Source organism: Sparus aurata, chromosome 1 (genome assembly GCF_900880675.1).
Source record: "Sparus aurata chromosome 1, fSpaAur1.1, whole genome shotgun sequence".
Classification (NCBI taxonomy): domain Eukaryota; kingdom Metazoa; phylum Chordata; class Actinopteri; order Spariformes; family Sparidae; genus Sparus; species Sparus aurata.
The window spans coordinates 23840771-23856442 of NC_044187.1; the positions used below are offsets into that span (position 1 = coordinate 23840771).

Sequence of the window (15672 nt, forward strand, 5' to 3'; positions counted from 1 at the left end):
TTAATTAATTTCTCAGGAACAAAGCATGGCTCTTGATTAAAAACATCTGGCATATGTATGTGGCTACTATATGTGAGTGAGAATGGTTTGACGCAGATCCTAAATCTGTTGAGCTTTATCATGCAGTTATGACAGTTTTAAAATGTGTGTGATTGGTGAGTGATACACGTTCGAGTTTTATATCAGATTAGTCTTGATTGAAGCAAAGGGGACTGTTGGGCCCTGGCTGAAGTATGTGCTCTACTGAGTGCCCTTGTAGTTTGTTTAATTTGTACAATAGCTGAAGCATTAAAACAACACATTGTGCTTAACCAAAGAGATGTATGAATTAGTGAGCTTTAAAGGCGCTGATTGGCAGATTTTGTTACTTCAGTTCAGAGCCAGGCTAGCTGTTTGCCCTGTATACAGTTTTAATGCTAAACGAAGATAATCTGCCGCTGGCTACAGCTTCATATTGAAATGAGAGCAGTATTGATCTTTTCAGCAAGATCTCTGCAAGAAAGCAAATGAGCACATTCCCCAAAATGTCAAACCATACCCTGAAAGGACTGTGCACCATCTAACAAATTTCACCTTGAGCATAATAATGCTGCAGATTCCTAAAATGCTCAGAATTAACATTTTCCCTCCATTGGTCTATATGTTTTCTGCATTTTAAAATTTGAACTGCAGAGCTGATCTTGACTTTTTTCCTGTTCTTGCCTGCTGTTCCAGGGTCAGGTGACGAGGGCACAGGAGGCAGAGGAGAACTACGTGATCAAGCGGGAGCTGGCTGTGGTGAGGCAGCAGTGCAACACTGCCAGCGAGAGCCTTGAGAAGGCGCAGGACACCATCAGAGAGCTGCAGCAACAGAAGGTAATCACAAATGCACAGTCTATGGACAGACTCTGTGCTCAGAACAGAACACAGCAGACAACGGCAGGCGAAATGTCATTTTCCCCTCACATATGTCAAACAAGTGATTTATGCTATAAGACTGAGAGGAAACAGTTGAGTCATTTATTAGGTGATGGTTCATGAGATCAAGAGATCAGATCAGCTTTCAAATGTGTGAAATCTTGAATGTAGTTCCTGTTTCCGTTGAAACCAGTTTGGGGTACTGATTGTGGTAAAGTGTTGACAAAACCCATTTCCCAATCATAATTAGTTAAAGGACGAATCAACTTTTGGGAAATTACGTTAGACTGATACCATATTCATATCTGTTTGCTAAATGTAAATCTGCAGCCTGCATGCACATAGCTTAGCTTAGCATGAAGACTGGACACCAGGGCAAATGGTTAGCCTGGGTCTGTGCAAAGATCACAAAGTCAGTCTCAAGAACCTGTGAAGCTCACTAATTAACATTTTATCTCCCTTTCATGGTTCATATAAAACCTGCGAACCTGTTATTAACAAAAAGACTGTTTTAGGCTTTATGTCCCTCCCACCTCCAGTCTCTGTGCTAAGTTTCTGTTGGCTGTGGCTTCGTATTCAAAAAACACACATGAGCGTGGCAGATTACCGACAGATTCTTCTTAGCTAATTTCTGGAAATAAGGCGGGTTTTCTGAAATGTTTAGCTTTTCCTTTCATGCTGAAATGTGCCTGGCCAGGTCTGAAATATAGCCCTTCAGTGTTTGACTTGAATGAATTGATTGCAACACTGAATATCTCACAACTTCAGTGGAAATGTCTAGAAGTTCAGATGTACTGTATGCAACACAAGCCACTAAAACCGTTACATCGTTACAACTCGAGTTACAAGGAATGTGTGTGCTGAACACACCACCAGAAAAATGTAAATTACACAATTTAAGTGTGTTCTTCTTCTCTTCCTCTTTCTCAAATCGTGTGTTCAATAAATGATTCCATTACAAAGAAATTATAGAGGAATACAGCACCACAATTGACACAAAGCGTCAGTAATTGACAGTCTGGAGACAAGACCCGTCAACTCATTTTCTTCAGGATTTTGTTGCTTTAATTTGTCTTGAGTTTTTTGAAAAGTGCTCAATAAGTTTTTTTTAGTACTAGAAGTAGTTTGAAGTGCTTTACAAAAGGAGATATGAGAATGAGAAGATGGTACTCAATTATCAAACCTGTGGTCTGAAAAGCTTCTTCCATGTGGTTTGGTTATATCATCCTTCCATTTATGGGAAGATAAGCTTTTTACATTCGATTAGATAAAAAGGCTGCACTTTATGTTCTAACAAAACATCTTGCCTGTATCCTCAAATATTTCCTTTCACATAAACATTTATTCTTCTTCTTCCCTATTTTTTTGGGGAGTGCATTGCTGTGTTTTGTGGTGCACTAACGCCATCTTTACACCAATAGAATAATCAAAGCGTTGTCTCGAGCATCAATCATGTATAACGTGTCAGCAGCACTCGTGTGCGTAAAACCAACAAAACGCATACAAACTTTGCTTAAGAGGTCAAAAATGATATGATATATAAATCATCTGCAATAATAATCTAATATGATAATATCTAATAGTATAGCAATCACAGGATCAGTTTATATTCATAAAGTTATTTTATTTTTGATATTTCAGGTATGTTTTAAAATGATATTTGTGTACCACTTTAAAAGCAATACTATTTTCTTTTTATATTGTAATATTGTTAGTTTTACTTAAGTCAATGATCTGAAAACTGTCTTCATCAGTGGATTTTAAAACGTATTTAAATGATGATCTCTACCTGACAGTGATTTGTGGTTTTACCATAGCTGATTCTGTTGAAAGAACGTTAATCAGCAATATAAATGCATGAAGAGCACAAAGAGGCTTATTTTTCTGCATACATTAGCAGCTGTTTATAATGATAAAGTAAGAAATACAAATGAGTATCATAATGTCTCCTTTGTCCAGCACCTGCTGATAAAACAAACCCTTTTGGTATCCACAAGTGTTTTTTACAAAGAATTCACAGTTTAAATTCATGCTGCCACGTCAGCAGATCACACTCCTCTGTGAAACTATAAAGTGTGACAGAAGTCAAACATCCTGTCTAGTCAATGCTGCGTACATTCACACAGAATAAAGAGCAAGCATTAGTGTACTACTGATTTATTTTGATAATGATTTTAAAGACAGGACCTGCTCACAACTGGTGCTATTGCTATGGGTGATTTTTATTCCAGCAGTCTGAGTTGGAATAAAAATCACCCGTCGCAATAGCACCAGAGTTCACACACCTCCACACGCTCACAGTTGTCTTTGATAACAAAGACTGAGAAGCCCAAAATGACAAACTGAGACTCCCTTACACACGCGATGTACTTGCCCAAATTCAAGCGTGTGTATTTTGCGTTGTTGGAAAGGTATTTTTCCACTTAGCCCAGTGTGTTTTTTCTTCTGCGCTCACAACCCTCGACTTTGTAGTTTCACTTTGATGAGGTGACAATAAAATCTACAGTAGCTTTCTATTTTCTGACGTCACGCTGAGTCAGTCAGGCAGGAATGAGCTATTTCAGCTATTTTTGATGTCTCGTTACCAGGGTACAAAATTGAAATACTCAAACAATTTTCACTTTGTAGCTGCAGATGATCATGATCAGGAGTTAAGGTTGCATGTTGGTGTTGATGCTCTTGAGTTACTTGTTAGAGAACACAATAACTGCTTGGTGGCTGCAACCGAAGAAATCGGATGTATGGCTGCAAATTTCCTGCTCTCTTTTCTGCTTCTTGATGACAGTGCCATCTCTCACAAAAGCTCTCAGGGATTCAGTACGTGAATACTGAATTTGCTGTTACGTTTCTCAGCAGAAAAGAAAAAGAAGAGAGAGAGAGAGAGATATAACCACAGCTTGTGGCAGAATTCACACTGTGGTAATCCTGGCTTAACTGAACTTGTGACACATATGTGTGACTGTTAAATAAATAAAAATAATAGATTATAATTTTGTCTAAGCCCACACAAGGCCACTGTGTTCAGCTAATGCTCCCAGTAGTTTATAAATACCAACACACTCTCAATAAAGATGGTCGACCGGTGATGAATGTTGGCATCAAGCCCAACTGTCCTATTCTACAATATAGCTACATAACACCTCTAATGTTTCTTTCAGTACACAGAGCAGTTTGTGAGCAATCTGCAGACCCAGCTGGAGCAGTCAAGGCTGCGTGAGGCTGAACTGCTGGGAGCGTTGAAGGAAATGCAAGACAAGGTCCTCGACCTGGAGAAGGTGAGTTAACAGACATGCGCTTGTCCGTGTGAGAGAGGAGTGTCATAGTAGAGCAAAGGACTCAGACGTGTGCAGCTGTTAATGTGTTAAAGATAATAGTTCAGTTTACTGGAAGACAAATGTGTCAGATTTGTTACATGGTGAGCTTTCAGTTTTACTTCATAAGGTGAGACACAACAGCTCTGCTTTCCCCTGATGATGATTTTACTGTAAGATAAACTAAAGCTAGAAAAGCAAATATGAGCCTGTCGTTGTTTGCTTTTTACAGTTTGTTGATATTCCTGGAACTTTGCATGCACAACCTGACAATGTCTGTGTGTCTGTTGATTGTTCAGTTGGCTGGTCTACTGCTTTGGTCCAGACTGAAACTGAAACTGTAAACACAACATGTTTTTACCACAGAGGAGCAGTTGTCTGCCTGATGAGAACAACGTGGTGGCTCTGCAGGAGGAGGTGAAGCAGATGAAGCTGAGGGAGCTCGAGACGCTGCGCTCATTCAGAGAGATGCAGGAAACCGTCACTGAGCTCAACCAGCGCTGGCAGGTAACAGGCTGCTACTGATTATCTAGAAACTACACCTCTGAATGTTCACATGTCACACCTGTGCAGTTACACCTGTGCACTCTGTGTCTCTGCAGCATCACATGTCCCGTGGCAGCAGCACAGGTGGCGGGGGCGGCCACTGGAAGGAATCCCCGAAGAAGAACGCCATGAACGAGCTGCAGGACAAACTGATGACGGTCCGGCTGAGGGAGGCCCAGGCTCAGGCTGAGCTCCGGGAGGTCAAACTCAAAGCCCTGCAGCTGGAGAGCCAGGTCAGACGCACTGTATACATTGTCCGTCAGTCATAGAGGGATAATGCTTCAAACTATAGGACATTTTTTCTTCCTCTATAGTCCTTAAAGAAAAGTTATTTAACAGCCAAACATGTACTGGTTCCAGCATCACAGTATCACTGTCAGTGGGGTAGTTTTTGATGTTGGCCGTTTAGTCTGTTAAATTAGGTGTTTCAAGATGTCACCTCAGGCTCTTGGAAATTCTCTCCTCAAAACTCAAACTCAAAACTCTCCTCAATTCTCCTAAATCTGGAGAGTAAATGATTCACTAATCACTCATTCAAGTCCGTTTTTTAATGATGATCATTTTTCTCATTTTTTCACTCACGGTCTCACATTTTGCTTCCTTCACTCTAGAACCAGATCAACAGCAAGCTGATTGGTCGCAATGACCAGGAACGCTCCGCCCTGCAGGACCGGCTCCAGATGCTTGCCAATCAGAACAAAGCTCTCCAGGCCCAACTCAACGAGATGAAAAGGAAGCAGGCTGAGTCTGACTGCAAGGTCTGGTTGGAGGAGGAGAGAGCGAAAGACAAGGAGTTAGCAAGGGGGGAGGAAAAAGGCTGATTGATGGGGAGAGTGGCTTAATGAAACGTAAAAGATGCAAACATACAGTAATGAGACAAAACTGGAATGATGGCATAAAAAGACAGGAGGCAAAGAAAGAGGAATGGAGGATTGGATTTTATAGGACGGAAATAGAAAACGTTTCAGAAAGAAAAAGAGCAGAGTCTGACTATTAATTCAAGGATTCATGTCCAGAAAAGAAGGATGGATGTAATAAATGAGGACAGAGCAGGATGTAGATGGAGGAGCTGAGGCAGTTTATAATGCATCATCAATATACATGGCTGAAATCCGTCATGCACAGCGTTCAGCTATTAAACAGGAAATATCTTCTTTCTCCTCTCATGCATGTAGAGTAAAGAGGAGGTGATGGCAGTGCGACTGAGGGAAGCAGACAGTATGGCAGCCATGGCTGAACTCAGGCAGAGGATTGCTGAACTCGAGATACAGGTGTGTGTTTATGTGCCGGCAATTTATTAACGTAGATATTACTGCCGTCTGTGTGTGGATGATTGATTTAACAAACAGGCGCAGATGTTAACCGCCTGTGTGAAACAATGTGTTTTTCAGAAGGAAGAAGGGCTGATCCAGGGCCAGCTGAACCACTCAGACTCCAGACAGTACATCAGCCAGCTCCGAGACCAGATCACTGAGCTGAAGAACGAGGTTGGACACACACACAGACACAGACACACACGCACACACACCCTTTCCGACATCACAGCACAATCTTTGTTGTCTTTACTGAAAACAAAATGAATGTCTGTGTGTTTTCTATGCGATCTTTCTCTGTTCCTTTGAGAGCTGAAAGGAAAGTTGATTAACTGATTAGTCAATCAGCTGAAAAGACATCTGCAGCCAATTTTGATAACTGACTAACAAAGAAGCTGAATTTTAAAAAAAGCTGTTGTTGCCATTTTCCTGTCAATGGTTTTCATGTAGCTGGTTAACTAGCTAGCCACATCACTGATGCAAGTTCTTTACTCAAGTGAAAGTAAAAGGACAGGCTCTGAAATATACTGAAAGAATAAAAGTAAAAACTTCCCTCATTTCTACTGGCCATTTCAGACTTCAGACTCATTTTATTGTCATTTCTTCCAAAGGAACATGGAAAAAAACAAAACACAGTGCTCAGGTCCCAGTGCCAAGTTAAAATATATAAATAAATATGTTGCTAAAAAACAAACATATAAGTATGTATAAATATAAACAAATCAGTAGAAAACTAAACATCCAGACTAAGATTAAAAGTTTCAAGTCATAGCCCATAACTGAAGTGCAACAGCATCAAGTGCAACCTCATGAAGTGCCATAAAGGGAATGGACATTAAAACCATGCAACAATCAAGGGTGCGGCATTGTTGAGCTGTTTAGCAGCCTGACAGCATCCGGGAAGAAGCTGTTTTTCATTCTGGTGGTTCTCCACCAGATGCTGCGCAGTCTCCTGCCTGAGGGGAGGGGGCAAAACAGTCCATGTGCAGGGTGGGTGGGGTCTCGCATGATGCTTGAGGATTTCTGTGCAAAGCTAACTGAACCTCACGTAATCCATGTTGCTGCCGTTGTCACTACACGTCTTTTCTCCCAATTCAAGTCTTCGGCTACGTCTGCCGTGCGTGATTTGCACTGATACATTTCAAATGAGTCTTGTGATGTTGGGAAGGGGTCATGCAGTCATGCAAAATAATCGATAATTCCCCTAAAATCGATTACAAATAAGTAACCAGCCAGCTCTGAAAATGTGAATAGAAGGATATCTGTGTTAAAATGTAGGGAGTAAAAGTAATAAGATATATACTCAAGTAAGAAAAGGATAACTGGAAAGTCTACTTAAGTGCTGGGAAGATGTATTTGGACTTCTGTCATAATCCCACCATAACTTGGATTAGTTATAAAAATAATAAAAACAGACCTATTTGAATCCTATTTTATATTTGAAGCCTCTCAGCCTGCAGAGATTTAGCGTCTGGAAGCGGACACATGATTTAAAAAGAGGTTCAGAATTGATATAGTTAACAAACACATCGTCAATAACACTGTGATTTCATTGACTGGATGGGTGCTGCTTCGAAATGGCATTCAGATATGTTAGACCCACTCAGTGCGTGTAGTGTGTAGAGGTGGATACCCGGCAGCCTTGCAAACCACCACAGAGGAATGTTATCGTCTAAATGCAGCCTCACAACAGACACCACTTCCACCCGACACTCACAATCGGGTCGGTGTCTTTCTTGTAACAGGAGACCACTTCTCCTCCCAAACCACTGTACTCTCCTCATATGGTTCCCAGTTAACTTTCATTTTGACAGATAAATGCGCTGCAAAAGAAAAAGTGTGTGACCGTCTGACAGCTTTTATCGTTTCATGTTTTAGGTGAAGCCACAGCTGTTCAACCTCTGTACACAGTAGCTCGCTCACTCTGTCTGGTTAAAACATTTGTCACAAGTGGAGTTTTGCAGATATCCATATTTCAATTTCACCTTTAGATGACTTGTTGAGAAAATTCAATGACCTATCAGGTTTAAGACGATCTTTCCAACCCCGTTTTGGAGATGAAGTTCTCACCCGATATGCACTTTGAGCTTGTTCATTCAGAGAGTGGCGGTGCGTGACTAGGGGGGAAGTGTTTGAAGTTTAAAGTGAGGGGGTGTGATGAGACTGCCCTGCCCTTTACTGCTCCTCTCCTTTCTTCTCCTCTCCCCACCTTTTTTCATCAAAGCAGTTGGTTTGATAAATGAGAGTGAAACTTGCGTGAGTACAAATAAGGAAGCAGTGAACAATTTAGAAAAATCTCAGTGTAGTCTTCAGAGCGATCATCGCGTGATTGAGTCATATCAACAGTGCTGACACATAATGACAGATTCTACATCATTTGACACACATATTTTCACAAATTCTTTATTATGATTCATCTTGAAATAAATTCAGCAATTTTTGAAAGAACACATTTTTCAGAATTCCAGCATGTGCTCCATTTGTTTTGAAAAAAAGAATGTTAGTAAAGGACCCAAAAGAACGGCCTGACAAATTGCTGTAGCTTGACAAGCAGTCAAAACATTTCCATTGGTTAACCACTGGTTTCCCCCTCCCCCCGCTCTGCAGCTAGTCTGAGACTATGATGGGGGGAAACAAAAACCTCTGAGATTTGTCATTAGTCACTGTGGTACATGCAAGGTTAACACGACAGAAGCATGCATATGCAGATAAACTGTGTGCGGTAGATCCTCCGTCGTGCAACAGCAGCGGGTGTAATCTGGACAGCAGCGATGGAAAGGAACACAATTTTTTTTTTTTATTTTAACGTTTCGGTTTTTTTTTTTAATCTAGCTGTTTGACGTGACTGTCCTGCCAGGTAGTTTCTCTGGTGCTCAGATTTCACTGTTAAGACCCCACTGCCCTATTTATACAACCTCAAAACAGTAAGCAGGATACACATCACTGGCTTTCACAGGGTTTTTTTTTTTTTTTTACCCCCAGCAACCCATTAAAAAAGTACCTCACACATGACATTTAATGCTCTTACAAAGGCCCAGCTTATTGATTCAACACCATGTGAAGACTAATAAACCTATTTACTATTATATGCAACATTATTAAGTTCTTGCATTTCTACCATGATGTTTTGAAACATCAACACTGATCTCAGAGGGGGAACAAACACAAAACCTATATCTAATGCTGTGTATTGCATGTGTATACTGATGTACTACTGAAACAAGACATCTGCAAACATCATATCATCGTCATCCTTGCAGACAGGACCGATGTCTGGAAATATGACAAAAATGTATTAGGGAAAAAACTTAGCCTTTTTAAATCCAGGTCCTCCTGTCCTTCAGTAGAATGAAATGCCTTAAATAGCAATGAAATAGACCAAAATCTAAAATGAAATAACAATCTTCTTCTCTGTGTTCAGATCAGGCGCTTGCGAGGACAGAAGGCAGCCCCCCGGGTCACTAGTGGAGGAAGCACCAACTACCCAGATCTCTGTCTGGCCAGCCCCACCTCCGCTGAGGGGGACTACCTGAGCTCGGACGAGGACCTCCTTCCGAGCCCACTGCCTCCCAACGCCCTGTACCCCACCCTGTCCGGCCCGTGTCACCCATCTCCCCAACTTGACAGCGAAGGCAGCACGGACAGCGAGGCAGAGGAGCGTGTGCGGACACATCCGGACCCTCAGCAGCTGTACGGCAGCATGGTGTGCGCCGAGGCACTGGATAACTGAGACCTGCACAAGGCGTGTAGGTTTCATTGGATTTCTTTGACTTAAAAAGACGCTGGAGCTCTAAAGGACGGGACCGCTGCTGTAAAATGGGACCAGACCTCCTCCTCTGCTTTTCCAGTGTTTACTTTTAACCTGATGCAGACATAGTGGCATTGACCGGACCTCTTCTGATCATCACTCCCCTGTTAACTGTCTCCAACACTGTCCTGTATTCCCTCAAAAAAAGAGGCAAAGCCTCTCTCTTTGTTCCCAAGTGTAACTGCGCCAGAAGCTGTCTGTTTAAAACATATCCATCTAAACATATGACACACAAACAAACAAATTGACCCGAACTGGATCAGCAAGAGTGCTGTTGCTGATCAAGATCAACCACCGGACCTGAACCTGTGACTGTGACGAGGAGTGAAACCTGGGTAGACAGACAAAAAATAACTTTTCCCTCTCCCTATAAATAGACCCTTGACATACTGTATGCTCTGTCTACTCTTATAGAACTCTCCTTCCTGATTGGTTTGGAGTTAATCTTTATCCTCTCTTTCCCCTTTTTATGCCTCTCATTAGGAAGACAAACAAGAAAAAAAAAAAGTCTATCAGCCATCCATTTACCTCTCAGTAGACCAAGTGTTGAAAAGAACTGAGTACGAGAGGTGCAATGTAGGAATATGTACACATCAGACTGTAGGGATATCACAAGATGGCATTCAAAACTGAATCCTGAACACTTTAACATACTAAATACGTGTGTTTTCTGTCTGTGGCTTGCAGATGACAAGAAGGCAAGCAAGTTGATACAACAGCTCATGTCAAAACATATTCACAGTAACCCACAACAAAGGAACGAAGAACTCAATGTTGCCAAATCTTTTGTTTTGTTTTTGATTATTTATATGTTGTAATTTATTTTGATAATTTTTTATATTTTATATCTATATGAAACTATAGGAGTGTAGAGATACCGACAGAGGCCAAACTTTCACCGTCCTTTGTGCCAACTCGTCGTCTGTCACAGGTTGACTGTGACACAGAGCGTTTCAGAGACAGAAGATGTGCTGCTATGATTTTGGATTAACGTCCTCCATTATGTTCTTTCTATTTGTTTTGTTTTTTTTTCTTTTACATTTTTATGAGATGAAAATGCAACCTTCTGTTAACTCTGCCATATGTTAGGTTGACAACGACTGTGCAGACTGATTGAATCTGAAAACTGAGCAGTTTAACCTGATTCCTCCCTGGAGCTTCACAGCATTTAACAATGATGGGAACATCACACGTTCCTTCAAATCAAGCGTGATCATTGTGTATGTGTCAGTTAAAGGTAGTTAAAAGTTTGACATTTAAGGAGATACTTTAATTCACTACAAGTGGCATAATATTAAATGCTAAAGCATAAAGTGACATAAGGGCAAGTAGTCCAAAAGTCTGTGGCTACTGGGCTACCGGCTGCTACACACTCACTTTGTTTAATACAACTAGTTACAGGTGTACAATGTTAGCTAATGTTAGCAAATCTTAGCTCAATTTTGCATTGTGTTTGGTAATACAATGTGATATCTAGCCAAGGTTTGCTCACATAAGCTAACATTATAAGCTATGGGTCATACCCATTAACATACATAAAGATTGATGACACATCTACACTTCTTCCAGCTCTACAAAAATGAAGCCAAGATATCCCAGATATGAGCGCTGCCATACTGCACTAGTGGCGTCATTGGAGATTCTGCGTCGCCCAGGACTCAGCTGTCAATCGTGACATTTCACCACCTTTGTATTGGATCAAATAACTAATGACTTATGACAAACCATTTTTGGCATGAACTTTGAGTTTTTAGTTTGATCCATATCCTTTCTGCTTACATTGTGTGGGAGGGCTTTAAGTCCACCAGGAGGCGTTTGAGGTGTTTTGGCTTCACTCTTGAGGACCTGTCATGTCGGCCTCTTTATGCACAGTCGATGGTCATACCAAACGAAGTGAGTCTGTACCAAGTGGTGAAACCCTTGAGATGTCGAATCAAGCAAGGGGGCATTTTTATTTCTTATCGATTCGACTTTTAACTTGTAAAAGGAAGAAATTGTACAGTTTTTTAGTTGCCTTTAGAAATAACATGTTAATTAGTGAGCTTTTAAAGGTGGATTTGTCACCTTTGAACAGCTCTAGGCAAGCTGTTCCCCTTGTTTCCTGTCTTTATGCTAAGCTAAGGATCGCCTGGCTGTAGCTTTATATTAGCAGGCAGCCATGAAAGTGGTACGGGTCCTCTGATTTAGGCAAATGAGCGTATTTCCTAAAATGTCAAACTTTTCCTTTAATTATCAGTGTCTCATACAGGCGAAAAGAAATCCAGGTAACAGTGATGATCTCATGTGCTCATATCACTTTCTGATGGCTAAAACTGCGACATGTGGGCCAGTGAAAGGGGTGTGAGAAGTTGATATTATAAGGCTGTCATCATGACTAGAGAGTGTGTGGGAGGAAAATATTTTACATATCAAACATGAATATATTCTGTGTAGAGAAAAGGGGTGTAAAATGTATGCAGAAATATGAAATATACAGCGTAAGAGGAACAAAGGTATGTAGAGGATATTTAAAGCTGTATCACTGTCAGTCGAGTCTTACTGAAGGTGTCAAGAGTGTGTGTCGTTTATTAACAGGGTGTCATATGTAGAGCGGTGACCTGCTCTTTGCACTACAGAGAAAGAGGAAGGAAGCAGTGAGAGGTGGTGTGGATTGATAGATTCATGGTGGGATCATTTCTTATTATATTAAGAGCATCTCTCCAGACTTTGTATTGTGCTTCATTGCTCTTCAAACTGACGTAGGAAGATTTATTAATATTCTCTGAAAGCCCGTTTTATGCCGTTACAATGCTAACTCCCATTTTTGTGCAATACAGATGAAGGGACGATAAAAGAGATTGAAATAAGGAAACTGGATCTTCCAGCACCGGCCATCAAAGAGCTAAAGAGGATGTTGGTTTGCCCACCATACTGTTGCAAATAACAGCTTTTTACTGGCCATCAGTGGGTGTAACAACTGAAATCTCGACGCTGAAATCAGTGTTTGGATATCGTCAGACCAGATGAGTGTTGACCAAGTGATTTCAGTTGAGTTAGTTCAACCACAGGATGGCGACTGAGATTTAGACCCTTACATTTATTAACTTTGGGTCAGAACTGGCTGAATATCTCGCTTTAAGTTATAATCCTTAAGATTTTCATTTTTTCGATCCCTGACTGGAAATAGCAATTCAATACATAGGCACTTTGAAATTGCATCTCTGTATAGCAGTTTGTAGTGTTACTGGTGGGACTGTGGGATTCAAAGGATTTACAGGAAGGGATATGAATCTACGGATGCGTAAAACAAAAGTCTGTGCATGCACAAGTCAACATTGGATCAAACAACAAAGTCTTAACAATTTCCTTTATTTGCTAAACCAACATCCGGACGTTCACTGCCACCACCTCATTCAGTGATTGGCCACACGTGCGGAGGTGACATTGTGAGCTGCGTTAGAAATCCATTTCGCAATTCTTCGTCATGTAAACAGACAACATGATTCAGACTATATTGTTTTTTGCTCCTTTGGCTTTGTTCAGACTGCAGGCCCAAATCCACCTTTTTTTAATTTATTTTCCGACTGGTTTCAGAGAATCTGGACAGCAAAGTAAAAACCCATGAAATGTGATTTGATCTTTTGGTTTAAATGGATGAATGATGTTTGGATGCAGTTGCAGCTCAAATTGGATTTCAGTGTCTTTTGCATCACTCGCAAACATCTTTATTTGTTTCTGTATCTTTATCTGTTCCATCAACTAAATGATCTTTTCCTATATCTTTACTCAAACTGGGTGGGACTTAAACCTGATTCTGGTTGACCCGAAGTTAGATATTTATTGTTAGAACACAAAAGCCTCACAATTGAGCTTCAGAACAGCGTTTTTGATCCCAAGAATTTGAAAGAACCAAATTTCAGTCAGCTACACAACGAGGATTTTCCTTCATCATGAGTACAGACATTGAAACATATTATTCAGATGACAATGTGTTGGTAATCATTCTGATTATCTGCACTGGATACTCGCTTTAGAGGGGTACTTGCTCAACCCAAGCAGTTACCGCAGCAACCCATAGGTTGGTGATGTCTGGACAAACAAAACGGGATCTGATCATTAGCAGATCACAGATCTTAAAGACAGGACTCCTGTCTTTAAGATCTGATAAATCCTCTCAGCCATTGACTTGACTGGTTTTGTCTTCTGCTCTCTTTACGACAGGGAAGCAAGTTTCAAACTGACCTCTGGGAGTTGTAGTATTAAAACATGTTTATCATTGCCACCACTAACCACAGGTGGCGCTAGATCGACCGCAACAGGTATCTTAAGGATTATAACTTTCATATTTCCGTCTGGATTTTATTGTTTCATTCAGGGCTGAGTTTCCATTCCCTTTCCAAAATGGACCCTAATCTGGACCCAGATCAGTGTCCTCCGACACATTATACCACATCTGTACACTGCTGTTCAGTGATGGTGCTCTGTTCTCACCACTGTCTAAATACAACTCTATCTACTGTGACGGAACATTTTGATATGTTTGTAAATTACTTTTGAAAATGGTACTAGCTCTCATCCTTAATATTATTTTTATAATTGCCATCAGTACTTTGGTTCCTCCTGCTAACAGCATTACACAAGATGATCATGATTAAACATCCTAATGTGCCATAAAAGTAGGTAGATTTACACTCTATGCTAAATGACCATGTATGTTTAACAAGGGTTTCGTCAACACGTCAGCCACTACAGCCCTTCAATAAACAGCCATGTAATATAAAGTGAATTATGTGTGGACGGAGTAAAGATGATGGTCCAGATTTATCATCTTAAACTGGAACATCTGCACGTTTTTCAACAATTTAAAGCAGGAAATAAGAACAGTTTGTCACATGTGAGTGTTTGCTCGCGGACAGTAAGAAAAAACAGTGTTCATCCTGGTTTGTGTGTTAGGATTTCTCAGATGTATGTGCTGTATGTGACGGCTGTTTGATATCCACAGCATCATACCCAGGAACCCTGTCCGCCCTCTCTCTTTCTGTCTTGCAATTCAGCTGATGTTGTTATCAAATATATTAAATGACAGTAAAGATAATATAAATTCCAGTATGATGGGGAAAAAATACATTTCAGTGTTCTGTATCCTAGGAATGGTACAAAATAAAACTTTGACATTGCACCTTTGCAAAGGCTTGATTGTGTTGTAACTGATTATTACTGACTGTTTTTTGTTGTTAATGCAGTTTATGGATTCTGACTTTATTTCCCACAGGTCCATGTTGCACAGAGACTTGTTGAAACAGCACCTCACAAGTTCATACATAGCTAAAATAGTGCTAGCTTTTGAAATGTACACACTATTGCATTCAACATACATTATGTAACTTCTGCCACTGGGGGGCTTTCTATCAAGAAAAAACACTAATCGTTTGCTGAGTGTTGTGTTGAGGGCCGGGCAGACAGGGTGGCAAAACCTACTGCTTAGTTTATGAGTCAGCTGAAGCTAGATATTTAACCACACAGACACATACACACACACCCTCTGCTGCTCACTAACGTTGGATTGATAGTTCCGGGCTGATAAACACTGCATCAGTAACGCAAATAAACACAAATGTTCCTGCCATCAAAGTCACTTAACTGTTGATGTACCTTACCATTGAACAGCCACCCCTGCTGATGAAAATGTTCCTTATGTGTCTTAGGCACAAGTGTTCACAGATGAGGTCAAAGTTTATTCAACTTAAATTTAGTCTTGTTCACCAACTATCCCATCCAAGAAGTAGTGGCAGGCAACCACATGAAACTTACCGTTACC

At 40.7% G+C, this 15672-nt stretch overlaps 1 protein-coding gene across 1 annotated transcript in view; it reads left to right on the forward strand.

Annotated features, from left to right (window-relative positions):
* The window catches only part of evi5l (ecotropic viral integration site 5 like), a 37625-nt gene extending 22586 nt beyond the window's left edge, over window positions 1-15039 (forward strand). Inside the window, exons 13-20 of the mRNA XM_030423428.1 lie at window positions 715-855; window positions 4056-4172; window positions 4575-4715; window positions 4811-4987; window positions 5366-5512; window positions 5930-6025; window positions 6146-6241; window positions 9489-15039. Coding sequence (XP_030279288.1) covers window positions 715-855; window positions 4056-4172; window positions 4575-4715; window positions 4811-4987; window positions 5366-5512; window positions 5930-6025; window positions 6146-6241; window positions 9489-9797 — 1224 coding nt within the window. The 3' untranslated portion in view covers window positions 9798-15039. The remainder of the gene's footprint in view (window positions 1-714; window positions 856-4055; window positions 4173-4574; window positions 4716-4810; window positions 4988-5365; window positions 5513-5929; window positions 6026-6145; window positions 6242-9488) is intronic.
* The last annotated feature ends 633 nt before the right edge of the window (window positions 15040-15672 follow it).